Source organism: Callithrix jacchus, chromosome 9 (genome assembly GCF_049354715.1).
Source record: "Callithrix jacchus isolate 240 chromosome 9, calJac240_pri, whole genome shotgun sequence".
Classification (NCBI taxonomy): domain Eukaryota; kingdom Metazoa; phylum Chordata; class Mammalia; order Primates; family Cebidae; genus Callithrix; species Callithrix jacchus.
Genome location: NC_133510.1, coordinates 120793176 through 120819193, shown reverse-complemented (window position 1 = coordinate 120819193; position 26018 = coordinate 120793176). Strand labels below are relative to the sequence as shown.

The window sequence follows — 26018 nt, the reverse complement described above, 5'->3', positions numbered from 1 at the left end:
CTGAAGTTTCGGGTTTGAATCTGGCTGCCAATTAGCATCTCTCTTGTGACCTTAGGCACATCTTCATCTCTTTACAACAGTTTCCTTACCTATAAAACAGAAATTAATATGGCCCTTTGCACACAGAGTTAAAAAAATTAAGTTAGATGTAAAACAGTCCCAATATAACAAGTGAGGAAGACAGATGAACCATTGAATATGGTCTTAATGGCATTTTTTTTCCTCAAAAAAAAAAAAAAATCCACCTCAAACCATCTGGAAGGCTCTAGAATCAGATGTTGACAGGGACGATGGCTAGGCTATAGGGCAGCATTGCCTTTTTTTCTCATCTCAATTTTCTAATTTTTCTGTAATGAATGTATAATAACAAAATGAGTTGTTTTAATTAAAAACGGGACAGTGAGTCAGTTTTCATGAAAGCACTTTGGAAAGAGTGAAATGCGCTATAAATTAGCTCTTGTTACGGTCGTTATGGTAATTATTATTGTTATTGCTAGTCAGCCAGGAATTTCTTTCTGCCCCAAATCTTCCTTGGCCCATGTTGGAAGTGCCCACGTGGCTGCCTTCCTCTGGGTTCTGGCTGGTCTGTCTTCATTGACACCTGGCTGAGTTCTCTCCACCATTGCTGCCACCACCCAAGCCAGAGCCCACAACATCTTTTGCAGCTCCCTGAGCTATCCCTTAATTGGGTTCTACTGTTCCCTGCAGCAGCCTGCGTGATCTCTGAGAAATGAACTTTCAATCAATGCCTCCCCTGCCTCAAAACTCTCAATGGCTTCCTGTTGAACTTGATATGAAAGCCAGTCTGCACCTTAGCCCACAGATCTGGCAGTCTGTCCTCACCTGTCCCTTCAGCCTCTCCTTGAGTGTCACCCCATTGTCACCACAACTTGAGAACACCGCTTTCATGTAGGCATCCCAGAAAGAGACCTAGGAAAGTGACTTCCCTAACTTAGATGGTTTTGAAGCCTGTCCATTTGGTATTGTTTGGTTTTTATGCATTTAGAGCTCTTAGCATGGAGGATGCAGAAAGGCTTTACATAGTTGCATGAGAGTCTATCTTTAGACCAAATTTGTATTTGCACTGTTAATATGGCAAATGAATGAAAAATGTTAAAACACCATTGATTTTTTTTTTTTTGAGACAGAATTTTGTTCTTGTCGCCCAGGCTGGAGTGCAATGGTGTGATCTCAGCTCACTGCAACCTCTGTCACCCAGGTTCAAGCAATTCTCATGCCTCAGCCTCCTGGGTAGCTGGGATTACAGGCACATGCCACCACACTCGGCTGATTTTTTGTATTTATAGTAGCAATGGAGTTTCACCATGCTGGTCGGGCTGGTCTTGAACTCCTGACCTCAGGTGATCCACCTGCTTCAGCCTCCCAAAGTGCTGGGATTACAGGTGTGAGAGCCACCATGGCTGGCCTACCACTGGATTTTTAAATTTCTTTCTCTCTGTTTTTTTTTTTTTTTGATTCAGTTTATACCAGGACTGAAAACCTCAATTTGAATTCATAACAGTGGGGATTTAAAAATGTCTGTTCTTTCTAATAAGCTATTAGAAGACTTTAAAAAAAAAAGCCCTTCCTACTTCTAGGCCTTAGCCTGTATCATTTCCCGGCCTGATGTTTTCTGTCCTTGGTGGGACGATGCCCTTCCTGTCCTTCACAGGCCAGCATGAATGTCACTTCCTTAGGAGGCTTTCCCTGATCACTCTACTAAAGTAGCCCCCCCACCCCGTATGCTTGTATTTTATTTTTAATTTCTAAAATGGAAATTTTTGATTGAAATAATTGTAGATTCACATGCAGGTGTAAGAAATAATATAGACATCCCTTCTACACTTTGCCCGGTTCTTCCCAATGGTAACATTTTGAAAACATAGTACAGGATCACCAAATACAGGATCACAGGATATTGATGTTACAATCCACCAATCTTGTTTGGATTTACCCAGCTTTATTTTCACACACGTGTGTGTGTGTGTGTGTGTGTGTGTGTGTCTGTGGGTGCATTTAGTTCTATGTATTTTTCTTTTTGAGGCAAGGTCTCACTCCGTCATCCAGGCTGGAGTGCAGTGGCACGACCAACTGCGGCTTAAGTGATCCTCCCACCTTAGCCTCCCAAGTAGCTGAGACTACAGAGTGCATCACCATGCCTGGCTGATTTTTTTACTTCCTGTACAGAGAAGGTCTTACTGTGTCACCCAGGCTGCTCTTGAACTCCTGGGCTCAAGTGATCTTACTGTCTTGTACTTTTGGTATTATTTGATCCCAAAGTGCTGGGATTACAGTCACGAGCCACCACAATGGGTCTACTTCTCTGTGATCTGATTACCTGTGTAGGTTCATGTATTTACCGCCGTCAAGATGCTGGAGAGTTCCAGCACTCCAGGGTTCCCTCGTATTGCTCTTCTCTCACCACATCCCCTTCCCTCCTACTCCCTTTTCTGCCATCCCTGACCCCTGGCAACCGTCAGTCTATCCTTTGTTTCAAAAATATTGTCATTTCAAAAATATGTATAAATGGAGTCATACAGTATGTAACCTTTTGGGGTTGGCATTTTTTGCTCAGCCTAATTATCCGGAGATTTGTCCAGGTTTTTGTATGTATCGGCACTTGGTGCCTTCTGGTTGAGCTGTGTAGCACATGGTTTGTGTGTAGAGAGAGAGCCTGTAGCCCAGGCTGGAGTGCAGGGCCGCAGTCTTGGCTCACTGCAATCTCTGCCTTCTGGGTTCAAGCAATTCTCCTATCTCAGCCTCCCCAGTAGCTGGGATTACAGGTGCATGCCACCATGCCTGGCTACTTTTTTGTATTTTTAGTAGAGACAGGGTTTCACCATGTTAACCAGGCTGGTCTCGAACTCCTCACCTCAAGTGATCTGCCCATCTCGGCCTCCCAAATTGGTGAAACTACAGGCGTGAGCCTCTGTGCCCAGTCACCCATATTTTTATCAGATCATTCTGTTTACTTCCCAGCACCAATAACCATGTGAAATCCTTTAGTGAGCATGCTTTCTTGTCTATCATGATTCTGCTTTTGCAGAATGTAAGTCCAGGAGACCAGGGTCTCGTCTGTGTTGCTTTTGTGTCTTTCTCAAGCAAAAGGGCATAGTTGGCACTCACAGAATGTTTACTGGACAAATTCATGAATGAGAACATGGCGACATAGATCTGGAAGAAGTATGCGGCGACCAATAAGTGGTCAGGGAGGGACTAAGGATGAACTTGACTGCCTTGGAATTTGTGTATCTCACATGAGGGTTAAGTATGAAAATTTCCATGTAAGGGAACAGTTATCCTTTAAAGTCCTTTAAATCACTTCGAGACTTCCGGAACTTGGATCTTGGGAAGCTCAAAAGGCAAGAATTAACTTCTTTGCTTTTCTGAGCATTTGGGCTGTGGGGTCTTCCCAGCGATGGGGCAGAGGAAGGCAAGGCTGTTGAATGGGGAATAGGGTAACAGGGTCAATTTTTGGAGGGGCCAAGTGGGGGTGGTTGGATTTATGCAAATCTGCTTATGATGTAATGTGGGCGTGACATATCCTAACATGCATATGATAGGATGTCTATATGATGTAATGGGCATATGAAATAGCATGCATATGATGTAATGTGCATATAATATGACATGCATATGATGTAATGTGCATATAATATGACATGCATATGATGTAATATGCATATGATATAATGTGCACATGATGTAATATGCATATAATGTGCATATGATGTAACATGCATTCGATGTAACAGGTATATAATTAGCAGGCCTATGATGTGATGGGCACATGGCGTAATGTGCATATGACATAATTTGCATATGAGATAACATATATACGATTTAACAGGCATATAGTGTAACATGCATATGATGCTATGGGCAGGTGGTGTAATGTGCATATGATGTGATGGTGTATATGGTGTAACTCACCTGGCTTTCTCATGGCTTACCCATTGTCTCTGCTCTTCTGTTCCAACTCAGGAGGCAACCTTTCCAAACAAGACTGGACCATCCAGTGGCCCACCACAGAGACCGGGAAGGAGAACAATCCCGTGTGTCCCCCAGAGTCCACCCCGTGGATCCGCACCCATCTCTCCCAGAGCCCTAGGGTCCCATCCAAGTGCGTCCAGCACTATTGTCACACCAGCCCCACTCCCGGGGCCCCTGTGTACACCCATGTGGAGAGGCTTACTGTGGACGCCTACCCAGGCTTGTGCCCACCCCCGCCACTGGAGTCGGGACACCGTTCCCTGCCCCCATCGCCCCGGCAGCGGCACGCAGTCCGCACCCCGCCACGGACCCCCAACATCGTCACCACCGTGACCCCACCGGGCACACCACCTATGAGGAAGAAGAACAAGCTGAAGCCTCCAGGGACCCCGCCACCCTCCTCCCGAAAGCTGATACACTTGATCCCGGGGTTCACCGCGCTGCATCGGAGCAAATCCCACGAGTTCCAGCTGGCGCACCGCGTGGACGAGGCCCATACACCCAAGTGAGTACACTCGGTGGGTGCCCTGGGGCAGTCCAGCCCTGGCCTGTGAGGGGCTGCGCCGTGGCCCCAGGAGCTGCCCAGGTCGGGGAAGCCGGGTACAGACTTGTGTTCCAGTCTCTGGTTGAATGAAGGATGGCTTTTTACAGAGGGTTCTGAGAAAATGAATAGAACAGAATTTCCCAGAACTGGCCATTTAAAAAATATGATTAATACTCTATGGCCTAGGGGCTAAATCTGATACCCGGCCTGATTTTGTAAATGAAATGTATTGGAACACACCCATGATCATTTCTTTATGTGTTGCCTATGGCTTCTTTTGTGTAACAATGGCAGAATGAGAATGGCCCACAGAGCTGAAAATATTTACCATCTGGCTTTTTACTGAAAACGTTTGCCAACCCCTGCAGAGTCTAGCCTAGGGCTGCTCCTAGAAATAGGATACGAGGCATATATTAACCTTCAACTTTCTAGTAGTCACATTAAAAAGAATGAAAAGGAACAAGTGATATTGTCATAATACGTCATTTAACCCAGTATATGAAAATGATATTTTAACATAGAATCAATGTAAAATGTCATTACTGAGATATTTTGCATTTGAAATAAAGACAAAGTCTTTGAAACTGAATGTGTATTTTATATCCACGGCTCATCTCAATCGAAGGCGGAAGGAAGCAGGACACACTGGGGAAATCGACAGTGTGGGGGAGGGAGCAGGTGTGTGATGTAGGGTTAGGAAGGTTGCTGTGCTATTCACAGTAGCTAAAAAGTAGAAACAACCTGTGTCTATCAGTAGATAAATGAATAAACACAACGTGGTCTACCCATACAATGCAATATTATTCAGCCTTAAAAAGGAAGGAACTTCTCTTTTTGTTGAGATGGAGTCTTGCTCTGTCGCCCAGGCTGGAGTGCAGTGGTGTGATCTTGGCTCACTGCAACCTCTGCCTCCCAGATTCAAGCTATTATCCTGCCTCTCCTCCTGAGTAGCTGGGACTACAAGCCTGTGCCACCATGCCTGGCTAATTGTTTGTACTTTTAGTACAGATGGGGTTTCACCATATTGACCAGGCTGGTCTCGAACTCCTGACCTCAAGTGATCTGCCTGCCTTGGCCTCCCTAAGTGCTGGGATTACAGCCATGAGCCACCATGCCCAACCTGGGAGGAGCTTCTGATCTATGCTACAACATGAGTGAACCTTGAAGACAGCATGCTAAGTTAAATATGCCAGACACATGAAAATAAACACTGTATAATTCCACTGATATGAGATATCTAGAGTAGACAGATTCATAGAGGCAGAAAGTAGCTCAGTGGAATCCCGGGCTGAGGGGAGGGAGAATGGGGAGTTATTATTTATCGGGTATAGACTTTTAGTTTGGGAAGATGAAACATTCTGGAGATGGATGGTGGTGATGATTGTACAACAATGCCAGTGTCCTTACTGCCACTGAACTTAATACTGTACACTTACAAATGGTTAAGATGGTAAATTTTATGTTATGTGTATTTTATCGCCATTAAACAAAGCAGGGTTCTGTAAGCCAGGGGTTGGCACACTTTTTCTGTACAAGGGCAAATAGTAAATACTTTCAGGCTTTGCCTACTATTTGGTCTCTGTTGCGGTTGAACTCAACTCTATCAGGCAATATAAAAACAGCACAGATAATAGGTAAACAAATGGGCATGACAGTGTTCCAATAAAACTTTATTTATAAAAACAGGCATCTGGCCCAATTTGTCCCATGAACCGTGTTTACCAAGCCCTGTCTGAAGCTGTGGTGTAGAGTGTGGTTCTCTTTTCTGACGCATTGGGAGTGCCATAAAGTGATGGACATAGAACATGTGATTTTACAACACTCCTATTCAAGCTGCTGTGTGGAACCTAGCTTGGAGCGATAGAATGCATGTTTGAGACCTCTGAGGGTGACGCAGAGGATAGTTGCTTTTCTGATTGGAGTTGGGTTTGATTTGTGTGGTTTTGTGAGAGCCACAGAGATTGGAGCTTGCTCAAACCTCAAAGTGAAGACATGGGGGAGAGTTACAGGAAGGCTGGGAGGCAGGTTGCTAAGGTGGAAGGTGGAACAGGCATTTGGGGTCTGCTTGCTACGGTGTGTCCACACTCTGTACCCTTCCCAGTATGCACCACCTGGTAAGGCGAAACTTGATCAGAAAGCCAACTCTCCAGACACATCATCTTTTTTTGTTTGTTTTGTTTTTCAAGACAGAGTATCACTCTTGTTGCCCCAGGCTGGAGTACAATGGTGCAGTCTCGGCTTGCCGTAACCTCCGCCTCCCCGGTTCAAGCGATCCTCCTGTCTCAGCCTCCTGAGTAACTGGGATTGCAGGCATGTTCCACTATGCCCGGCTAATTTTTTGTATTTTTTTTTTAGTAGAGACAGGGTTTCATCATGTTGGCCAGGCTGGTCTTGAACTCCTGACATCAGGTGATCCACCCACCTCAGCCTCCCACAGTGCTAGGATTATAGGTGTGAGCCACTGTGCCTGGCCTCGCATCATCTTTTAATTTGCAAGATGGTGGCCAAGTGAGAGAGGAAGCCCTTTGGTTTTTAAATGTGATCTTTTTCCTTGACCCCTGAAGGATTTATTCTGCCTAGGTAGGGCTGAATGGCCCACTTCTTCAGGGTCTTCCAAATTGACTTGGCCATCTTTAGTGCTTCTTGGAGTTTGTATATCAGGACTCTGGTGGAGTTAAGCTTTGCCCTTCAGGTTTCTTCTGGCTGAGTTATCAAGCTCATCACTTCCTCAAGGCTGGTAGTTCCTTGGCCCACCTTGAGGGATGCTGTGGTTCATGGCAGGGAAGCAGTAGAGGATATGAACAGAGCGGTCAGTTTGGTGATGCAGAAAATGGACCATTTAGCCTGGGACCATGCCTCCAGGTTCACAGGGATATCAGGGCAGCAGGCCTGGGGGTGTTAAAAAACAAAACAAAACTAAACAACAAAACAAAAACCAAGAAGCAACGGCAACCTGAACAACGTCAGCCGCAGGGGTCATGGATAGAAGTGAATTCTGACCAGGATTCATAGAGGAGGCATTCGTTGAGGAGAGTCCCAGTTATTAGACTGATAACAACAGTCATCATTTACCTGGGTCTAAACTAGTCCTGATTCTGCCAGAAAGTAGCCTTTTGACCTTGGATTTAACCTCTCTCTGTCTTAGCTTTCTCAGCTGTGGAACCAAGAGGTTAGAATACATTTGTGTTTTTAAATTCGTCGTCATGACCCATTGGTGGTTGGTAGCATCATTTTAATGGGTTGTGATCAGCATTAAAAAAATGAAATAGACTAGCCTAGACTGGGATATATTGGAACACATTGCGTATGGTAAGCGTTTTAGCGTTGTTTTGTAAAACTTGTTTCAGGTAAGTACAGGCATCCTTCAGAGATATTGTGAGTTTGGTTCCAGACCACCATGATAAAGAACCTAAAGGGAAGCACACAAATTTTGGGGTTTCTCAGTACATAGAAAAGTTATGTTTTATACCATACTAAGTCTATTAAGTGTGTGATGGAATTATGTCTTAAAAGACAATGTACATACATTCATTTAGAAATATTTTAATGCTAACAAATGCTAATGATCATGTGAGCCTGCAGCGAACCATGCTCTTTGCTGGTGGAGGGTCTTACTGTGATGTTGATGGCTGCTGATGATCAAGGTGGCTGACTCTGACAATTTTTAAAAATAAGACAACAGTGCAGTTTTTACATAGATCGAGTCTTTCTTTCACAAAATATTTCTCTGTAGCATGTGATGCTGTTTGATAGCCTAGTAGAACTTCTTTCAAAATTAGGGTAAATGCTTTCAAACCCTGCCACTGCTTTGTCAACTAAGTTTATGTAATGTTCTAAAATGTTTGTTGTCAATTCAGCAATGTTCAAGGCCTCTTTACCTGGAGTAGATTCCATCTCGAGAAACCACTTTTCTTGCTCATCCATAAGAATCAACTCTTTGTCTATTTAAGTTTTATCATGAAATTGCGGCAATTCACTTTCCACTTCAGGCTCCACTTTTAATTCTAGTTCTCTTGCTATTTCCACCACATCTGCAGTTACTTCCTCCATTGAAATCTTGAACCCCTCAAAGTCATCCATGAGGGTTGGAATCAGCTTCTTCCAAACTACTGTTAATGTTGATATCTTGACCTCCTTCCATGAATAATGAATGTTCTTAATGGCATCCAAAATGGTGAATCCTTTCCAGAAGGTTCTTTTTTTTTTTTTGAGATGGAGTCTTGCTCTGTCACCCAGGCTGGAGTACAATACAGCAATCTCAGCTCATTGCAACCTTCATCTCCTGGGTTCTCGTGATTCTCCTGCCTCAGTCTCCTGAGTAGCTGGGATTATAGGCGCCACCACCATACCTGGCTAATTTTTGTATTTTTAGTAGAGACAGGCTTTCACCATGGTGGCCAGGCTGGTCATGAACTCCTGACCTCAGGTGATCCACTCACCTTGGCCTCCTAAAATGCTGAGATTACAGGTGTGAGCCACTGTACCCGGCATCTAGAAGGTTTTTATTTTACTTTTCCCAGATCCGTCAGTGGAATCACTATCTATGGCAGCTATAGCCTTATAAAATGTATTTCTTAAATAATAAGACTTGAAAGATAAAATTACTCCTAATCCATGGGCTGCGGAATGGATGTATTAGCAAGAATGAAAATCACATAATCTGCTTGTGCATCTTCATCAGAGGTTTTAGATGAGCAGGTGCACTATTGATGAGCAATATTTTGAAAGGAGTCTTGTTTTTTTCTGAACTGTAGGTCTCAACAGTGGACTTAAAATGTTCAGTAAACCATGCTGTGAACAAATGTGCCATCATCCAGGCATTGTTGTTCTATTTATAAAATACAGGCAGACTAGATTTAGCACAATTCTTAAGAGCCCTAGAATTTTTGGCATGATAAATGAGCGTTGGCTTCAGCTTAAAGTCCCCAGCTGCAGTAGTCCCTAACAAGAGCATCAGCCTGTTCTTTGAAGCTTTGAAGCCAGGCCTTGACTTCACCTCTCTAGCTCTGAAAGTCTCAGATGGCATTTTCTTTGAATATAAGACTGTTTCATCTACATTGAAAAGCTGTTCTTTAGTGTAACCACCTTCATCAATGATTTTAGCTAGATCTTCCGGGTAACTCGCTGCAGCTTCTCCATCAGCACTTGATGCTTTCCTTTGTACTTTTATGTTATGGAGACAACTTCTTTCCATAAACCTCATGAGCCAACCTCTGCTGGTGTCCAGATTTTCTTCTACAGCTTCCTCACCTCTCTCAGCCTACATAGAATTGAAGAGAGTTAGGGCCCTGCTCTGGATTAGGCTTTGGCTTAACGGAATGTTGTGTCTGGCTTGGTCTTCTATCTAGACCACGAAAACTTTCTCCATATCAGCAATAAGACTGTTTTATTTTCCGGTCATTTGTGTGCTCACGGGAATAGCACTTTTAGTTTCCTTAAGGAAAATAACGTTACCTTTGCCTTCACAACTTGCCTAGCTTTCCTCCCATTTCGGCTTTTGACATATCTTCCTCACTAAGTTTAATCATTTTTAGCTTATGATTTAGAGTGAGAGATGTACAACTTTCCTTTCACTGGAAAAATTAGAGGCTATTGTTAGGTCATTAATCAGGCTAATTTCAATATTGTTGTGTCTCAGAAAATAGGGAGGCCCAGGAAAAGGAGTGAGATGGGGAATAGCCTGTTAGTGGAGCAGTCAGAACACATATAACATTGATCGATTTACTTCACTGTCATATGGGCACTGTTTGGGGCACCCCCAAAAATTACTGTAGTAACATGAAAGGTCACTGATCACAGATAGCCATAACAGATATAATAATAATGAAAAAGTTGGAAATATTGCTAGAATTACTGAAATGTGGCACAGGGACATGAAGTGAGCTCCTGCTGTTGGAAATGTGACACCGATAGACTTGCCCAATGCAGGGTTGCCATAAACCTTCAATTTGTAAAAACACGTGATGTCTGCAAACCACAGTGGAGTGAAGTGCGGTACAACAATATATGCCCGTACGTCCTTTCCTTTTTCCCCCGCTGGAGGCTCTGATTCTAGAATAAACCCCATCAGGGAGTAGGTGAGAAGGTTTGAGAAGTCTTTACCCTCTATTCTGTGAAATGTAGCCAGAGATACTTCCAGAGCTATGTGGTGCATTCTGGTTCCAGTTACCTTTCTTTTCTGTCCGGGTTCTTCTCTCCTTCAGTCCTGTAGTCCTGCTGGGAACCATCTCTGTGGCTAACTTGGCAGTATTCAGTCTGCTTTTATTTCCTCTTAATGAAATGAATCTGAGTTTCAGCAGTCACAGATCTTTGTGAACAGGATCCAAAGCTTTCAAAACTGTTGGTTCCTGTGATTTTTTTAAGCACACAATACCAAAGGAGGTCTTGGGTTGGAGCAAGGCTATTTTTTCTTCTTTTGAGATGGAGTCTTGCTCTGTCTCCTCAGCTGGAGTGCAATGGTGTGATCCCAGCTCACTGCAACTTCCACCTCCTGGGTGCAAGGGATTCGCCTGCCTCAGCCAACTGAGTAGCTGGGATTACAGGCACCTGCCACTATGCCAAGCTAATTTTTGTATGCTTAGTAGAGACAGGGTTTCACCATGTTGGTCAGGCTGGTCTCCAACTCCTGACCTCAGGTGATCCACTCATCTCGGCCTCCCAAAGTGCTGGGATTACATGCATGAGCCACTGCGCCCGGCCAAGGAAGGCTATTTTTAGGCCCTTTGTCCTTGGTGCTCTCAGGCGCACCCTTGCTGGTGTTTATCAGATGATGTGTTCGGTTTTTCCGCCTGTCCCCAGTAGTATCTCCTGAGCCTTTTCAGGATGAGCATGACAAGAAAACAAGAAAATAATAAGCCATAGCATGTCTGTCATCTCCATTGGGAGATTCGCCATTTAGGTATGTTGGAATATGTTAGAACTGCTATGATTAGTCTAATCGAAGCCATTTCTTTTGTTTTGTGTTCATTCTCAAAGAACTGTTCATTTTCTTCTTTTCCTTTCTTTTTATTTTTGTATTTAAGTATGTGGTTTTATTTCTCCGACATTCCTAAAACACACATGCACACATGCACGCACGCACATGCATTCTGTTCTTTCCCCAGTAAAAGTTATGATTGATTGGAAGTTGTGGAGTTGAAACAACTTTGGAAATTTGACGAAGAGAGTGGAAAGTATATGCTGCTGCTCTTGTTTTCTTTCTTTTTTTAAAACTTTCATTTTAAGTTCTGGGGTACAAGTGCAGGTTTGTTACATAGGTAAACTTGTGTCATGGGGGTTTGTTGTACAGATTATTTCGTCACCCGGGTACCTAGTACCCATTAGTTATTTCTCCTGATCCTCTCCCTCCTCCCAGCCTCCACCCCCAAAAGGCCCTAGTGTGTGTTGTTCCCCTGTATGTGTCCATGTGTTCTCATCATTTAGGTCCCACTTAAAAGTGAGAACATGCGGTATTTGGTTTTCTGTTCCTGTGTTAGTTTGCTAAGGAAAATGGCTGCCAGCTCCATCCATATTCCTGCAAAGGACACGATCTTGTTCTATTTTATGGCTGTGTAGCATTCCATAGTTTATATACCACATATACTTAAGTACATGGATACACAAAGAGCATGCATTCTCAATGGGGCTGAAATCACCTTTGCGGGGACAAACATTGCTTATTGGAAGAGGCAGAAAAAAATCTCAGATTTTTATAAACATTTGTGCCCCCTCCCTCACAAGGAGCCACCGTATCTAAACAGATATATACCTTATCTGTGTTTATGAAAATTTCATTGGAGGTTGGGGGATGGAGGTTAGGGACCACAGAATCTAAAAAGCTTCCCAAAGGAGCCATAATAGGAAACAGCTTCAGAAACACTGACATAGATTATGGATTTAATCCTATAAATGCAGTTAGCCATAGACATGGAGAGTTATCAAGAATCTCTCCAACATTCTTATCAGCCTTTGTTTTCCCTCTGGCTTTGTGGCTATACTTAGAGGGGTAAACAGGCACTGATTCCTTATAGTGAGCCGGTTAGAAAATTAAGAGGGAATGATCTCAGGGATTCTGGTTATCTCGATCTTCATCCCCAGGAAGCCATACCAGTGGCCACATTGATGGGGAAGGAAACATCCTAACAGCTCTTATGTGTGCAATGATTTGTATGTCTTCAGAGTTTCTCATTTATCTGCCCAGGATACAAATGTTTTGTCCTTTCTTTTCAGAAGATCTGAAAAGGTAAATGGCATTTCTGTGAATGGAATCACATTTTTAATGTGCAGGAGAAGCTCAGTATTAAAAAGGAATTCTATTGCTTATATATTTTTTCAAATCCTTGTTAAAGGATATTTTTCAATTATAATTTTAATTACAGAAGTAATTGCCAGATATATCTCTATTTTGAAAATGCAAGCAAAATAAAATGTGAGCAATGAACAGTAAAATTCTCCCTTTCCCTTGTTGTGGAGAACTACTATAACTGCTATTAATACTTTGCTATAAATCCTTGCTTGCATTTATTCATGTTTGTAGGTGTATATGAAGCACATCTAGTTCCTTTTCTTCATTACTGGAACCACACTATATGCTTTTCCTAATGTATATGCTTTTACTTGCCTTTATTAGTCCTGCATAAATACAAATATTCTATTTATGACCTTTTCACAATTTACTTCTTTCGGAAATTCTTCTGTTTTCCCCAAAGTACATCTAGATCATTCCTTGGTACATGTTTCTGCCTTCAGACCTGTGTAGTTTATGAGTAAACACGTCTTACCTCCATCCTTATGGAGCAGTTTGTCAAAAACTTCAGCTTGCCTGTGAGCAGAGAGAACCAGGCTGGGTAAGAGCCACAGAACATGCGTTTACTATACCTTCACTCAAACCTCATTCTCTTTGTTCCAACGAATTCAGATTTTGTGCATTGCCTAGGCTATATCATTTGTTGTTTGCGTGGGAACAGGCTTTCCTAACAGATTCATTACGTAAATAAGGTTTCAGGAGATATATTCTTGTCTGTTTTAGAAAACTAATTAGGAATAAGCACTTAAACTCACTAGCACACACCTACAAGTCATTGTGCTAATTATTACAAGAATCTCTAATGTATTTTTAAGGGCAAGAGAGGAATGACTAGTCTCTGGGCAATAGTATATTAATTAAAAGAGGAAGACTTCTGCTATCCTCATTCTGTAATTCCTTTTAGGCTAACTAAGCATTCAGACATGCTCAGCACCAGATTGACCTAAGAGGATGCAGGCAGCATTGGGCATCTCTTCTGTGGGTCCTCAGGGGCTAGCTATTCTTTTTTTGCCCCCTACCTCCAAGTGGCAGTTCAGGTACAAAGTGATGAGACCCATATTAAGCAGGTGTGGAACTATCCTGTCTTACGGGAAATAGCTGTCGTAACAACTCTCTCTGCATAGCTGCCAGCGTGTCTGCAGGGGCATACCCTGTTATAACAGTCATGCTACTTAAGGACTCCCAAAGCTGTAGATTCCTCATCAGATATTTCAGATTCATTCTGTGAGCTTCCAGTCCAGATGCAGTCTACCAACAAGAGGCAATCTGATGAGCACTGTGGCTCACTCACACAGTGGTGTTTCCTCTTTATCAGGTGTTCAGCAGGTCAGAGCTGGAAGGTTAACCCAGGGTTAAATTCTCATGCAGAAGTGGAAGATTGTGTTAATCCTCTACACACAGTGTATTAGTCTGTTCTCACACTGCTAACGAAGACATTACCCGAGACTGGGTCATTTGTAAAGGAAAAAGGTTTAATGCACTTACAGTTTAGCATGGCTGAAGAAGTCTCAGGAAACTTACAATCATGGCAGAAGGGGAAGCAAACACATCCTTCTTCACATGGCAGCAGCAAGGAGAATGCAGAGTGAAGGTGGGGAAAAGGCCGTTATAAAACCATCTACTCTCATGAGAACTCACTCACTATCATGAAAACAAGATGGGGAAAACCGCCCCCATGATTCAATTATCTCCATCTGGTCCCTCCCACGACATGTGAGGATTATGAGTACTACAGTTCAATATGAGATTTGGGTGGGGACACAGCCAAGTCATATCACATAGCTTCATATGTACTCCTATGTTCATTGCAGCACTCTTCACAACCAAAGACATGAACTCAATCTAGGTTCCCATCCATGGTAGATTGGATAAAGAAAATGTGGTTCATATATGCCATGGAATACTATGCAGCCATAAGAAAACAGAATTATGTCTTTTGTAGCAACATAGATGTAGCTGGCAGCCATTATCCTAAGCAAATTAACACAAGAACATAGAGGCAAATACCACGTTATCACTTACAAGTGGGAGCTACACATTGCATACACATGGACATAGCAACAGTGGACACCGAGGATAACTAGACAGGGGAGAGAAGAGAGAGGCACGCAGGCTGAAAACAAAACTATTGTGTGCTATGCTCATTAACTGAATGATGGGTCAAATGTACCCCGAATCTTAGCGTCACTCTATAGACTCATGGTACAAACCTGTGCTTGTACCTCCTCAACCTAAAATGAAAGTTGAAACTATAAAAAATGGAAATCAAAATTTTAAAAATTCTGTAATGTAGACTTGTCACCAACTTATATTGAATGTCTTATTGTGAATTGATGAGATCTTTCACAAAGTGTTCTATAATTTATATAATAGTATTATATATATATTCTATAGTATGAGAAGTTTTTGCTAAGTATTGTTATTACTTTGCATAAGAAAGTTCTTTTTTTTTTTTAGATGGAGTCTTGCTCTGTCACCCAGGCTGGAGTGCAGTGTTACGATCTTGGCTTACTGCAAACTCCACCTCCCAGGATAAAGCGATTCTCCTGCCTCCTGAATAGCTGGGATTGCAGGCACTCGCCACCATGTTCAGCTAGTTTTTTTGTATTTTTAGTAGAGACAGGGTCCATGTTGGCCAGGCTGGTCTCAAACTTCTGATCTCAGGTGATCTACCTGCCTCGGCCTCCCAGTGTGCTAGGATTACAGGTGTCAGCCACCACGCCAGGCCAGAAAGTTCTATTCGAGTCCCCAGATTCCCATTCAGCATTGACCTCGTACCCCCATCCTGGATTCCAGGCCCTCTTTCTTAGCAGTGGAGCAAGAATAGGTCCCTATCCTCTTAAAGACTCTGCCCTAACCTCCATTAAGACCATGCCACAACCCCCTAGCTGCTGAATCTAAGTTCTGTGAGGAGAGATTCAGTCCAGTAAGGCTCATTTAAAATATGTTTGGCTTTTTCAATACCAAATGGACCATATTTTGGTATTTGCCTCAGAAGTTTATACAGACACCACTAATGAATCATCTACTGTCACATTCCTATTGAAACAGCAGCTCTGAAGTTCCACAATGAAAAATTAGCTCAAGAATGTGCTTATTTATGAATTATTGTGTTGAAGTATTCCATGGGTTGGGTAACAGACTATTTAGTTTGCAGTCCCTTATTATTTACAAGGAATAAACTGACCATATTATGCTGGTGAGATTTGTTTCCTATGATATGTAGAGTCCTTTTACTTACCCAGTGCCTGCCTTCCTCTGTTATTATTTCTTTTCAAAGAGTTGAGTGTTTCCTAGGAGGTGTTTTACAGGGAGCCCAAGGTGAATCCCACCTTGGCTACTAATTAGCCTTGTGACTGCAAATAAGTCACTTAGGAGTTGATACTTAAGTAATGTGGAGACTGTGTCTGCCCACTTCTCAGAGCTGGTGTGGTCCTTGTATACTCCCTAGCCCTACTCAGGATGTCACCTGCAGCTGTGGTGGGTAGTTTCTGTACACACCAAAGCCTTCCTGTGCCAAGCACCAGTGTCTTGGCCTAGGAGTTTTGTTTTTTTTTTGGCCAGTGGAGCATGTTCAATCTGAGTGCAGGGCAGGCTGGAAATGTCAGGGGCTTTGTGGTGTCCTTGAGAACAACCTTCAGTTGGTGAAGGGCAAGAGCTAGTGCGAAAATATTCCCTCAGAGGGCGCATTCTGCTGTGCATTCTGTATCCCTCCTGAAGGCTTCCAAGAAGGACAGCCCCACTTGTCCCCAGAGGTATTCTCCATAACACCCTCTATGGGTTATGTTTTCTCCCCTGCCTCACCTCTCCATCTCCTCATCCTGCTGCTAGGATCACCTCTGAAATATGCCACACAGACCCCAAACCTTGCTTTAGGGTCTGCTTTTGGGAGAACCCCAATTAAGACAGGGATAAAGGTCATCATAAATATAATTGCATGAAGCTCTTACACAGCTATGTGGACACATTTTCACTAGCACAGAAGTTTTCTTGATTGATTGCTTATTAGAATATAAATGATAGCTGTCACTTATGGAAGGCTTATTGTATGCTGACACTTTGCATGGTTTACTTGTTTTGTATTTTTACTGTTTTTATTTATTTTATTGACAAATGAACATATTTATGGAGTAGAGTATAATGTTTTGATATATGTAAACATTGTGGAATGATTTAAATCATGCCAATCAACATATCTACCATCTTACGTACTTATCTTTCTTTGTGATGAGAGTATTTCAAATTTACTCTAAGTGGTTTTGAAATTATGGCACATTATTATAAACTAAAGTCATCATGCTATGCGATAAATTGGAGAAACTTATTCCTCCTATCTACCCTTCAACCAATATCTCCCCATTGTACTGCCTCCTTCCTGCCAGCTCCTGGTAGCCACCATTCTACTATTACTTTTATGAGTTTGATTTTTCAAAGGAAGCTTATGCAGTATTTGTCTTCTGAGCCTGGTTTATTGCACTCAGCCTAGTGTCCTCCAGGTTCATCCACGGTGTCACAGATAACGGGGTTTCTTCTTTCTTTAAGGCTAAATAGTACTCCATTGTACATATATATACACAGCACATTTTCTTTATCCATTCATCCATTGATGGACTCTTAGGGTTGATTCAATGTCTCAGCTATTGTGACTAATGCTGCAGTGAATATGGGAGTGCAGATATCTCTTTGACATATTGATTTGGCTACATATGCAGTAGTGGGATTTCTGGATCTAATGGTAGTTCTATTTTTGAGGAACCTCCACACTGGCTGTACTAATTTACATGCCCACCAACAGTGTACAGGATTTCTTTTCCCCACATCTTCTCTGACTCGCTAATTTTGTCTTTTTGATAAAAGCCGTTCTGACAAGTATGAAGTGAGATCTCATTGTGGTTTTAGTTTGCAATTCCTCGATGACTAGTGATGTTGAATATTTTTTCATAAATCTGTCGGTCATTTGCCTGTTTTCTTTTGAGAAATGTCTATTCAGGTTCTTTTTCATTTATTTATTTACTTATTTTCCTGTAAGTTCTGGAATACATGTGCAGAATGTGCAGGTTGTCACACAGATATGACACCACGTGCCATGGTGGTTTGCTGAACCTATCAACTCGTCATCTAGGGTGTAAGCCCCGCATGCATTACACGTTTGTCCTAGTGCTCTCCCTCCCCTTGTCTTCCACCTGCCGACAGACCCCAGTGTGTGTTGTTCCCCTCCCTGTGTCCATGTGTTCTCATTGTTCAGCTCCCACTTGTGAGTGAGAACATGTGGTGTTTGGTCTTCTGTTCTTGTGTTATTTTGCTGAGAATGATGGCTTCAAGCTTCATCCATGTCCCTGTAAAGGACATGATCTCATTCTTTTTTATTGCTGCATAGTATTCCATGGTGTATATGTGCCACATTTTCTTTATCCAGTCTATCACTGATGGACATTTGGGTTGGTTCCAAGTCTTTGCTATTGTAGATAGTGCTGCATTAAACATACATATGCAGGTGTCTTTATGGTAGAATGATTTAAAATCCTTTGGGTATATACCCAGTAATGAGATTGCTGGGTCAAATTGTATTTCTGATTCTAAATCCTTGAGGGATTGCCATACTGTCTTCCACAATCATTGAACTAAATTACACTCCCACCAACAGTGTAAAAGCATTCCTGTTTCTCCACAGCCTTACCAGCATCTATTATTTCCTTACTTTTTAATAATTGCTATTCTGACTGACATGAGATGATATCTCATTGTGGTTTTAATTTACATTTCGCTGATGACCAGTGATGATGAGCTTTTTTGTATATGTGTTTTTTGACTGCATAAATGTCTTCTTTTGAGAAGCGTCTGTTCATATTCTTTGCCTACTTTTTGATGGGGTTGTTTTTTTTTCTTGTAAATTTAAGATCCTTGTAGATTCTGGATATTAGACCTTTGTCAGATGCCTAGATTGCAAAAATTTTCTCCAATTCTATAGGTTGACTGTTCACTCTGATGCCAGTTTCTTTTGCTGTGCAGAAGCTCTTTAGTGTAATTATATCCCATTTGTCAATTTTGGTTTTTGTTGCAGTTGCTTTTGGTGTTTTCATCATGAAGTCTTTGCCCATGCCTATGTCCTGAATGGTATTGCCTAGGTTTTCTTCTAGGGTTTTTATGGTTTTGGGTTTTACATTTAAATCCTAATCCATCTTGAGTTAATTTTTGTACAAGGTGTAAGGAAGGGGTCCAGTTTCTGTTTTCTGCTTAGGGCTAGCCAGTTTTCCTAGCATCATTTATTAAATAGGGAATCCTTTCCCCATTGCTTGTTTTTGTCAGGGTTGTCAAAGATCAGATGGTTGTAGATGTGTGGTATTATTTCTGAGGTCTCTGTTCTGTTCCATTGTTCTATATATCTGTTTTGGTACCGGTACCATGCTGTTTTGGTTACTGTAGCATTATAGTATAGTTTGAAGTCAGGTAGTGTGATGCCTCCAGCTTTGTTCCTTTTGTTTAGGATTGTCTTGGCTATATGGGCTCTTTTTGGGCTCCATATGAAATTTACAGTAGTTTTTTCTAGTTTTGTGAAGAAAGTCAGTGGTAGCTTGATGGGAATAGTGTTGAATCTATAAATTACTTTGGGCAGTACAGTCATTTTCATGACGTCATTTCTTCCTATCCATGAACATGAAATGGTTTTCCATTTGTTTGTGTCCTCTTTTATTTCCTTGAGCAATGATTTGTAATACTACTTGAAGAGGTCCTTCATGTCTCTTGTAAGTTGTATTCCTATATATTTTATTCTCTTTGTAGCAGCTGGGAATGGGAATTCATTCATGATTTGGCTCTCTGCTTGTCTATTATTGGTGTATAGGAATGCTTGTGATTTTTGCATGTTGATTTTATATCCTGAGACTTTGCTGAAGTTGCTTATCAGCTTAAGGAGTTTTGGGGCTGAGACGATGGGGTTTTCCAAATATAAAATCATGTCATCTGCAAACAGAGATAATTTGACTTCCTCTCTTCCTATTTGAATACCCTTTATTTCTTTCTCTTGCCTGATTGCCCTGGCCAGAACTTTCAATACTGTGTTGAATAGGAGTGGTGAGAGAGGTCTTTGCCCATTTTTAAAATGGGCTATTGGTTTCTTGCTATTGAGATGAGTTCCTTATATATTTTAGATACTAACCCCTTATCAGATGTATGATTTGCAAACATTTTCTCCCACTCCATAAGTTGTTTCTTCACTCTGTTGATTGTTTCCCTTGCTGTGCAGAAGCATTTTAGCTTGATGTAATCCCATTTGTCTATTTTTGCTTTTGTTGCCTTTGCTTTTAGAATCATGCCATGGTTTATTTTATTTAGTCCTCAAGGTCCCATTTCATTGGTGAGAAAATAAGCTTTAAGAGAGTATACCTTGTCCAAGTTCATTTACGCTAAGTATCAGAGGGGATTCCATTTTTACCCAAAATCTGTGGCGGCGTTGGGGTCGGGGTGAGGGCAGGGGGCTCTGGAACCAGGTGGCCTGCGTTTGCATCCTCTCTTCACCCTTCCTGACTGTGTGACCCTGGGCATGTCACTGACCTTCTCTGAGCCTTGGTTTCCTCATCTATTTAATGAGGCTCATAATAGCACTCAGTTCATAGCTTTGTTGGGGGAGTTTCGTGACACAGAGTAAACGTTAAATTAGTGCTGCCAATCATCATTATTTTAAAAATATTATTCCTAGTTGTTATTCAGAATCTGTGAATATAATGTTGATTATTAGTAGGTTTCCTGCAGGGAATGACCAGTTAATCAATAACACTGTGGAGGACAGGAGAAGGCATCTGATAGAACCCCCAATGCTTTTAAGGAGCTTCAAGTGTAGTTTGAGAAAACAAGACATATTTATTGTTAATATGTGAAGTTAATAATGGATTAAGTATGAAAACAGATTTGGAAGTAGAGAAAAGACTTACAGATTTATTGCCTCCACCTTCAGGCTCTAAGTGCTTCCAGGCGGGGCAGCTGCCAGTGGCCATTTCCTTTGTTCCTTCCTTTCCTACTAGCCAACTTGGAAAACCTCTCTGCTAGATCTGGAACCCTCTCTAAATAAAGTTCTAGGCTGGAACCATGCAGAATTTCTTATCAGGCTTTAAGTCAGGTATTCCTTTCATTTCCTTCCTTGGGGAAGAAAAGGCTGATAAAAGCTTATGTCTACCAGTCAACAGCTTTTAACCCAGCTAGAGTTGTGACGGGTCCTGGTACCCAGAATATATGGTCACATGGAAAATTATCACTCTATGTTCAAGGAGGCAGGGAACTAACAATTTTTGAATACGTATGGTGAGCCTGTTACTCCACATATTTTAGGGTAATTTCTCACAGTAAACAGGAGAGGTAGTTGTTATTATTCACATTTTATGGATGAGGAAACTGAGACTCAGCAAGATTGACCAGTGTCATGTAACTTTTTAAGCAACAGAGGCAGGATGGGATCTCAGCCTAACACCAGAGGTCTTTCCACTATGCCACAATGGGTGGGCTTATGCCAGCTAGACAGCACAGACATCAAATGCTATAGGAATCAGATGGAAGAGAGGGCATGCAGGGCTTTTATTCTGGTTTGGGGCCAGTGACAGAACCAGCAGAAGTGGTGAGAATGAAGTGAAGAGAGCTGAGAATTCATGGGGTGCTCTTGGCACCTCCCCGGTCTTCATCTTGGCTTGGAATCTGGAGGCCAGAGATCGAAAGCAGCCAGGCATTGAAGAATCTTCTACTTTCTCTCTTTCCTCTAAAATAGAAAGGACTTCATCTTGCATTGATTAAGATGCCTGGTGAGCCAGGCGTGTTGGCTCATGTCTGTAATCCCAGCACTATGAGAGGCCGAGGTGGGCGGATCATGAGGTCAGGAGATCCAGACCATCCTGGCCATAGTGAAACCCCATCTCTACTAAAATACAAAAAATTAGCCAGATGCGGTGGCATGCACCTGTAGTCCCAGCTACTCAGGAGGCTGAGGCAGGGGAATTGCTTGTATCCGGGAGATGGAGGTTGCAGTGAGCCAAGATCATGCTGCTGCACTCCAGCCTGGCAAAGAGCAAGACTCTGTTTCAGAAAAAACAAAAACAAACAAACAAACAATCAAACAAAAAAAACCCCGATGCCTGGCGATTGGCTAATTGCATCTGAGGTCCTTGGCACTTAGAATTCATTTGTCCGTCAATGACAGAAAAGCATAGTGTAAAGGTTCAGAACATAGGCAGTGAAGCTGAACAGATCCCAGCCATGCCACTCATTGGCCAAATTTCCCTGAAAAAATGACGTAACTTGTCTGAGCAATAGTCTCCTTCTCTGTAAGACAGGGATTGTTTTAGCAGTTTTAGTACAGAGTTGTTGAAGATTTACTGCAGGGAGTGTACACATGCGGTGTGTGTGTGTGTGCATGTGCGTGTGGAATATATGCACAGAAATCATTGTGTATACTGTGCCACAGCACAGTTCATCTTCTGGAAAACCTCAAGCCAAAGAAGGAGTCCTTTGTTGCTTTCTCTCCACTTCTCTCCATTTGTCATTTGGTTGTTTGCATTTATGGTCTTCCCATTCCCCTCCGGGAGCACATTAAGCAAGGCTGCAGTGGCAGTAGAATGGGAATCCCAAGACAGATCATGCCGTTGCCATTTACAGAAATGGAAGGTGATCAAAACCCTGGTTAATGAGGACAAAGTGCACTTGCTTCTTCAGGAAGAATTAGTAATGGGAATTTGGGCTGAAGGCCTGAACGGTCAGTTCTTGGTAGGTTTATTTTTGTGTTTAGTTGTTTAAGATGCATGGTGATTGACTAATTGCACTGTATGGAAGAGGCAGGCCCTTGGCCTGGTGAAACTTGTGGTCAGATGCCCTTGGCAGGGTGTGGTCTAGCTGGGTGGCCATCTGTGATGGGTCCCTTTTTATATAGGCAATGGATACGTGTGATGGCTCTGGGAAAGCACTCACCAGACTAACCACACAGTGTAGAAGTGAAGTGGAGATGTTTATCACTCACCTCCTGATCACAGCTTTAGGCCCAGTAACTCGATATATAGATTTCTTCATGACATAACTACTCTTGCAGAGAGGATGGTGGCTTTTGTTAGGAGTAGAGAGAGGGTCTCCGAATGACAAGTCTTCTTTTTCTGCTCTACTCCTGTCTAATTTTTTTTTTGAGATGAAGTCTCACTTTTTTGCCTAAGCTGGAGCACAGTGGCACCATCTTGACTCACTGCAACCTCCACCTCCCAGGTTCAAGTGATTCTCCTGCCTCAGCCTCCCTAGTAGCTGGAAACACAGGCATGCGCCATCATGCCTGGCTAATTTTTTTTGTATTGTTTAGTTGAGACGGGGTTTCACTATGTTGGCCAGGCTGGTCTTGAACTCCTGACCTCATCAATCCCCCACCTCCGCCTCCCAAAGTGCTGGGATAATGGGCATGAGCCACCAAGCCTGGCCTCCTGTCTAATTTTTAAAGATTCAAATTCAAGATTGAGCCTTCAGTATACTTAGCAGGAAAAAGTCTGGAACCTCCACCTCTTTAAAAATTGTTTTTGACATTATTTCAGACTTGCAAAAAAGTTGCAAGAACACTACAAAGAATTCCTTTCTTATTACCCTCACCCAGATTCCCAAATGTTAATACTTTTATCTGCCTGTTCATCTCTCTGCCTGTTCATCCATCCATTTGATCTGTCCATCCACATGTTTTCTGAATTGTGTGACATTAAGTTGCGGACATAATGCCCCCTTAGTTCTAACTTCTTCAGTACGTATTTTCTAAAATCAGGAGCGTTCTCTTAAATAATCATAGTACAATTCTCAAAATCAGAACATTCACATTGATGAAAAAAAAGGCTGTGATCTAATCTCCAAACTTTTTTAGATTTCCGTTGTCTCAATAACACCCTTGATAGTGAAAGAAAAATCCACATCATGCAATGCATTCAGTTATCCCGACCCCTCAGTTTTCTTTAATCGGGAAGAATTCCTGAGACTTGCTTTCTTCTGTAGACTATCTCTCAATCTGGTCTTTTCCTTATGATTAGATTAGATTTCCTTATGATGATTTGGGTTATACAGTTTTAACAGGGATGCCATAGAAGTGGTGTGGTGTTCTCAGTGCATCACAGCGGGAAGCACCTGTCTATCTGACCCATGACTGGTGATACTAACTGTGATCATTTGGTGAAGGTGTTGTCTGCCAAGTTTCTTCACTGTCCAGTTACTCTTTTACCAGTTGGAATTAATAAGTATTTTGTAGGGAGGTATTTTTAAACTATGTAAATATTCTGTTACTCCTCAAAATTTCACTATGAGTTTTAGCATCTACTGATGCTTCTTTCTTGAATCAATTATAATTATGATGGTTTCCAAATGGTGATTTTCTAATTCTATCATTTCTTCCACATTGACTAGTTGGTTCTCCTGGAAGGATGATCTTTCCCTTCTCCCTCTTTATTTTTAACAACAATAATACTCTTTTTCTAAGAGACTGGGGTCTTTATCTCTCAAGACCAGGAGTTTAAGACCAGCCTGGGCAACATCGGATAGAGTGCAGTGGTGCAATCATGGCTCACCGCAGCCTTGATGTCCTGGGCTCAAGTGATCACCCTGCCTCAGCCTCCTGAGTAGCTGGGACTTGACAGCTGTGTACCACTGTGCCCAGCTAATTTAAAAAAAATTTTTTGTGCAGATGGAGTCTTGCTATGTTGCCCAGGCTGGTCTTGAGCTCCTAGAGTCAAGCAATCCTCCCACCTCAGTCTCCCAATTATCTGGGATTATAGGTATAAGCCACCACACCCAGTTCTCTCTTTATTTGCATCAGTGTAGACCCATGGATTCGTATTTCATTCAATGGGTTATACTCCTTTACTATCATTATTTGTTTTGATGCTGAAAGTGTCCCAGATTTGGTCAACAAAAGCCCGTTCTATCAGGTCCCTGCATCCTTTAAACATGTTCTCATCTTTCTCAGGATGTACACTTTAACCTTGACAATTATGTAAGTTTTCAGACAGAAGTGTGAATAAGTGGTATGGCAGCCATATCTTTCCCTCCTCACCACTTCCTCTTCATCTCAGATGGATGATGAGATGGGGGATTCCCCCAGAAAATCTGCCAAGAGAGCCCTCAGACATGGTGGCCTATTCATCTGTCTTGTTGGGAGTGTTTGCATTGAGCTGGTGTGATTGCCATTGTCATTATCATCACCTGGCAAAGTGTGCCAAGTTCTATCAATTAAAAATAAAAATATTTGCACATGTAAGTTTACAGCAGCAAGATTCGCAATTGCAAAAATTTAGAACCAGCCCAAATGCTTATCAATCAACGAGTGGATGGAGAAATTGTGGTGCATATATATATGTAATGGAATACTACTCAGCCATAAAAAGGAAGGAATTAATGGCATTCCCAGCAACCTGGATGGAACTGGAGACTATTATTTTAAACGAAGTAACTCAAGAATGGAAAACCAAACATTGTATATTCTCATTCATAGGTGGGAACTAAGGTATGAGGATGCAAAGGCACAACAATGATACAAAGAACTCTGGGGACTCGGGAGGAAGGGTGGGAGGGGGCTGAGAAGTAAAAGACTACAAATTGGGTGCAGTGTATACTTCTTGGCTGATGGGTACACCAAAATCTCACAAATGACCACTAAACAACTTACTCATGTAACCAAATACCACCTGCTCTCCCAAAGCCTATGGAAATAAAAAGTTAAAAAAATAAATAAAAATAAAAGTTTTTCTAAGAGTGAAAAAAAAAAAAATAGTAGCACCCAAAATATGTCAGTCCAACCACATGCCTGAGCTGGCTCCTGCTGCTCTTCTCTGACTTGTGCGTTGGCTGAGACTGGGAGGTCTGTTTCCACTCCCAGCACCCTTGTCTTACCTCATCCTGTCTCTGGCAACATGTGCAGTTGTTTCTAGTCTCTCTTCTTCCCTAAACTGTCTTTGGCACCAGACCCAGGCTCTGCAAAGACCGTGCCTGTCTTGCTCACTGCCGAGTTCTCAGTGAAAACATAGCAGACGCTGCATATATGTTTGTTGAATGAATGGATGTTGCTAGTGATAATGCATTTATGATGCTGTTAATAACATCATTATTGAGTGCCAGTGATGTACCAGGCACTAATTATAGTCATGCACTGCATAATGACATTTTGGGCAAGGATGAACTGCTTATCTCAATGGAGGCCTCTACGATTAT

General features: G+C 42.1%; 1 protein-coding gene and 1 pseudogene across 4 annotated transcripts in view; both read left to right on the top strand.

Annotated features, from left to right (window-relative positions):
- The window catches only part of KSR2 (kinase suppressor of ras 2), a 525084-nt gene that overhangs the window by 204560 nt on the left and 294506 nt on the right, over nucleotides 1-26018 (top strand). For all 3 annotated transcript variants that reach the window (XM_035257773.3, XM_035257771.3, XM_035257772.3), the window contains exon 4: nucleotides 3985-4498. In XM_035257773.3, coding sequence (XP_035113664.1) covers nucleotides 3985-4498 — 514 coding nt within the window. The remainder of the gene's footprint in view (nucleotides 1-3984; nucleotides 4499-26018) is intronic.
- Nucleotides 4423-26018, top strand: part of LOC100406620 (aldo-keto reductase family 1 member A1 pseudogene) — a 46704-nt pseudogene continuing 25108 nt past the window's right edge. Inside the window, exon 1 of the transcript XR_013522145.1 lies at nucleotides 4423-26018. This exon is cut by the window's right edge and continues 25108 nt beyond it. The product of XR_013522145.1 is annotated as an aldo-keto reductase family 1 member A1 pseudogene (transcript).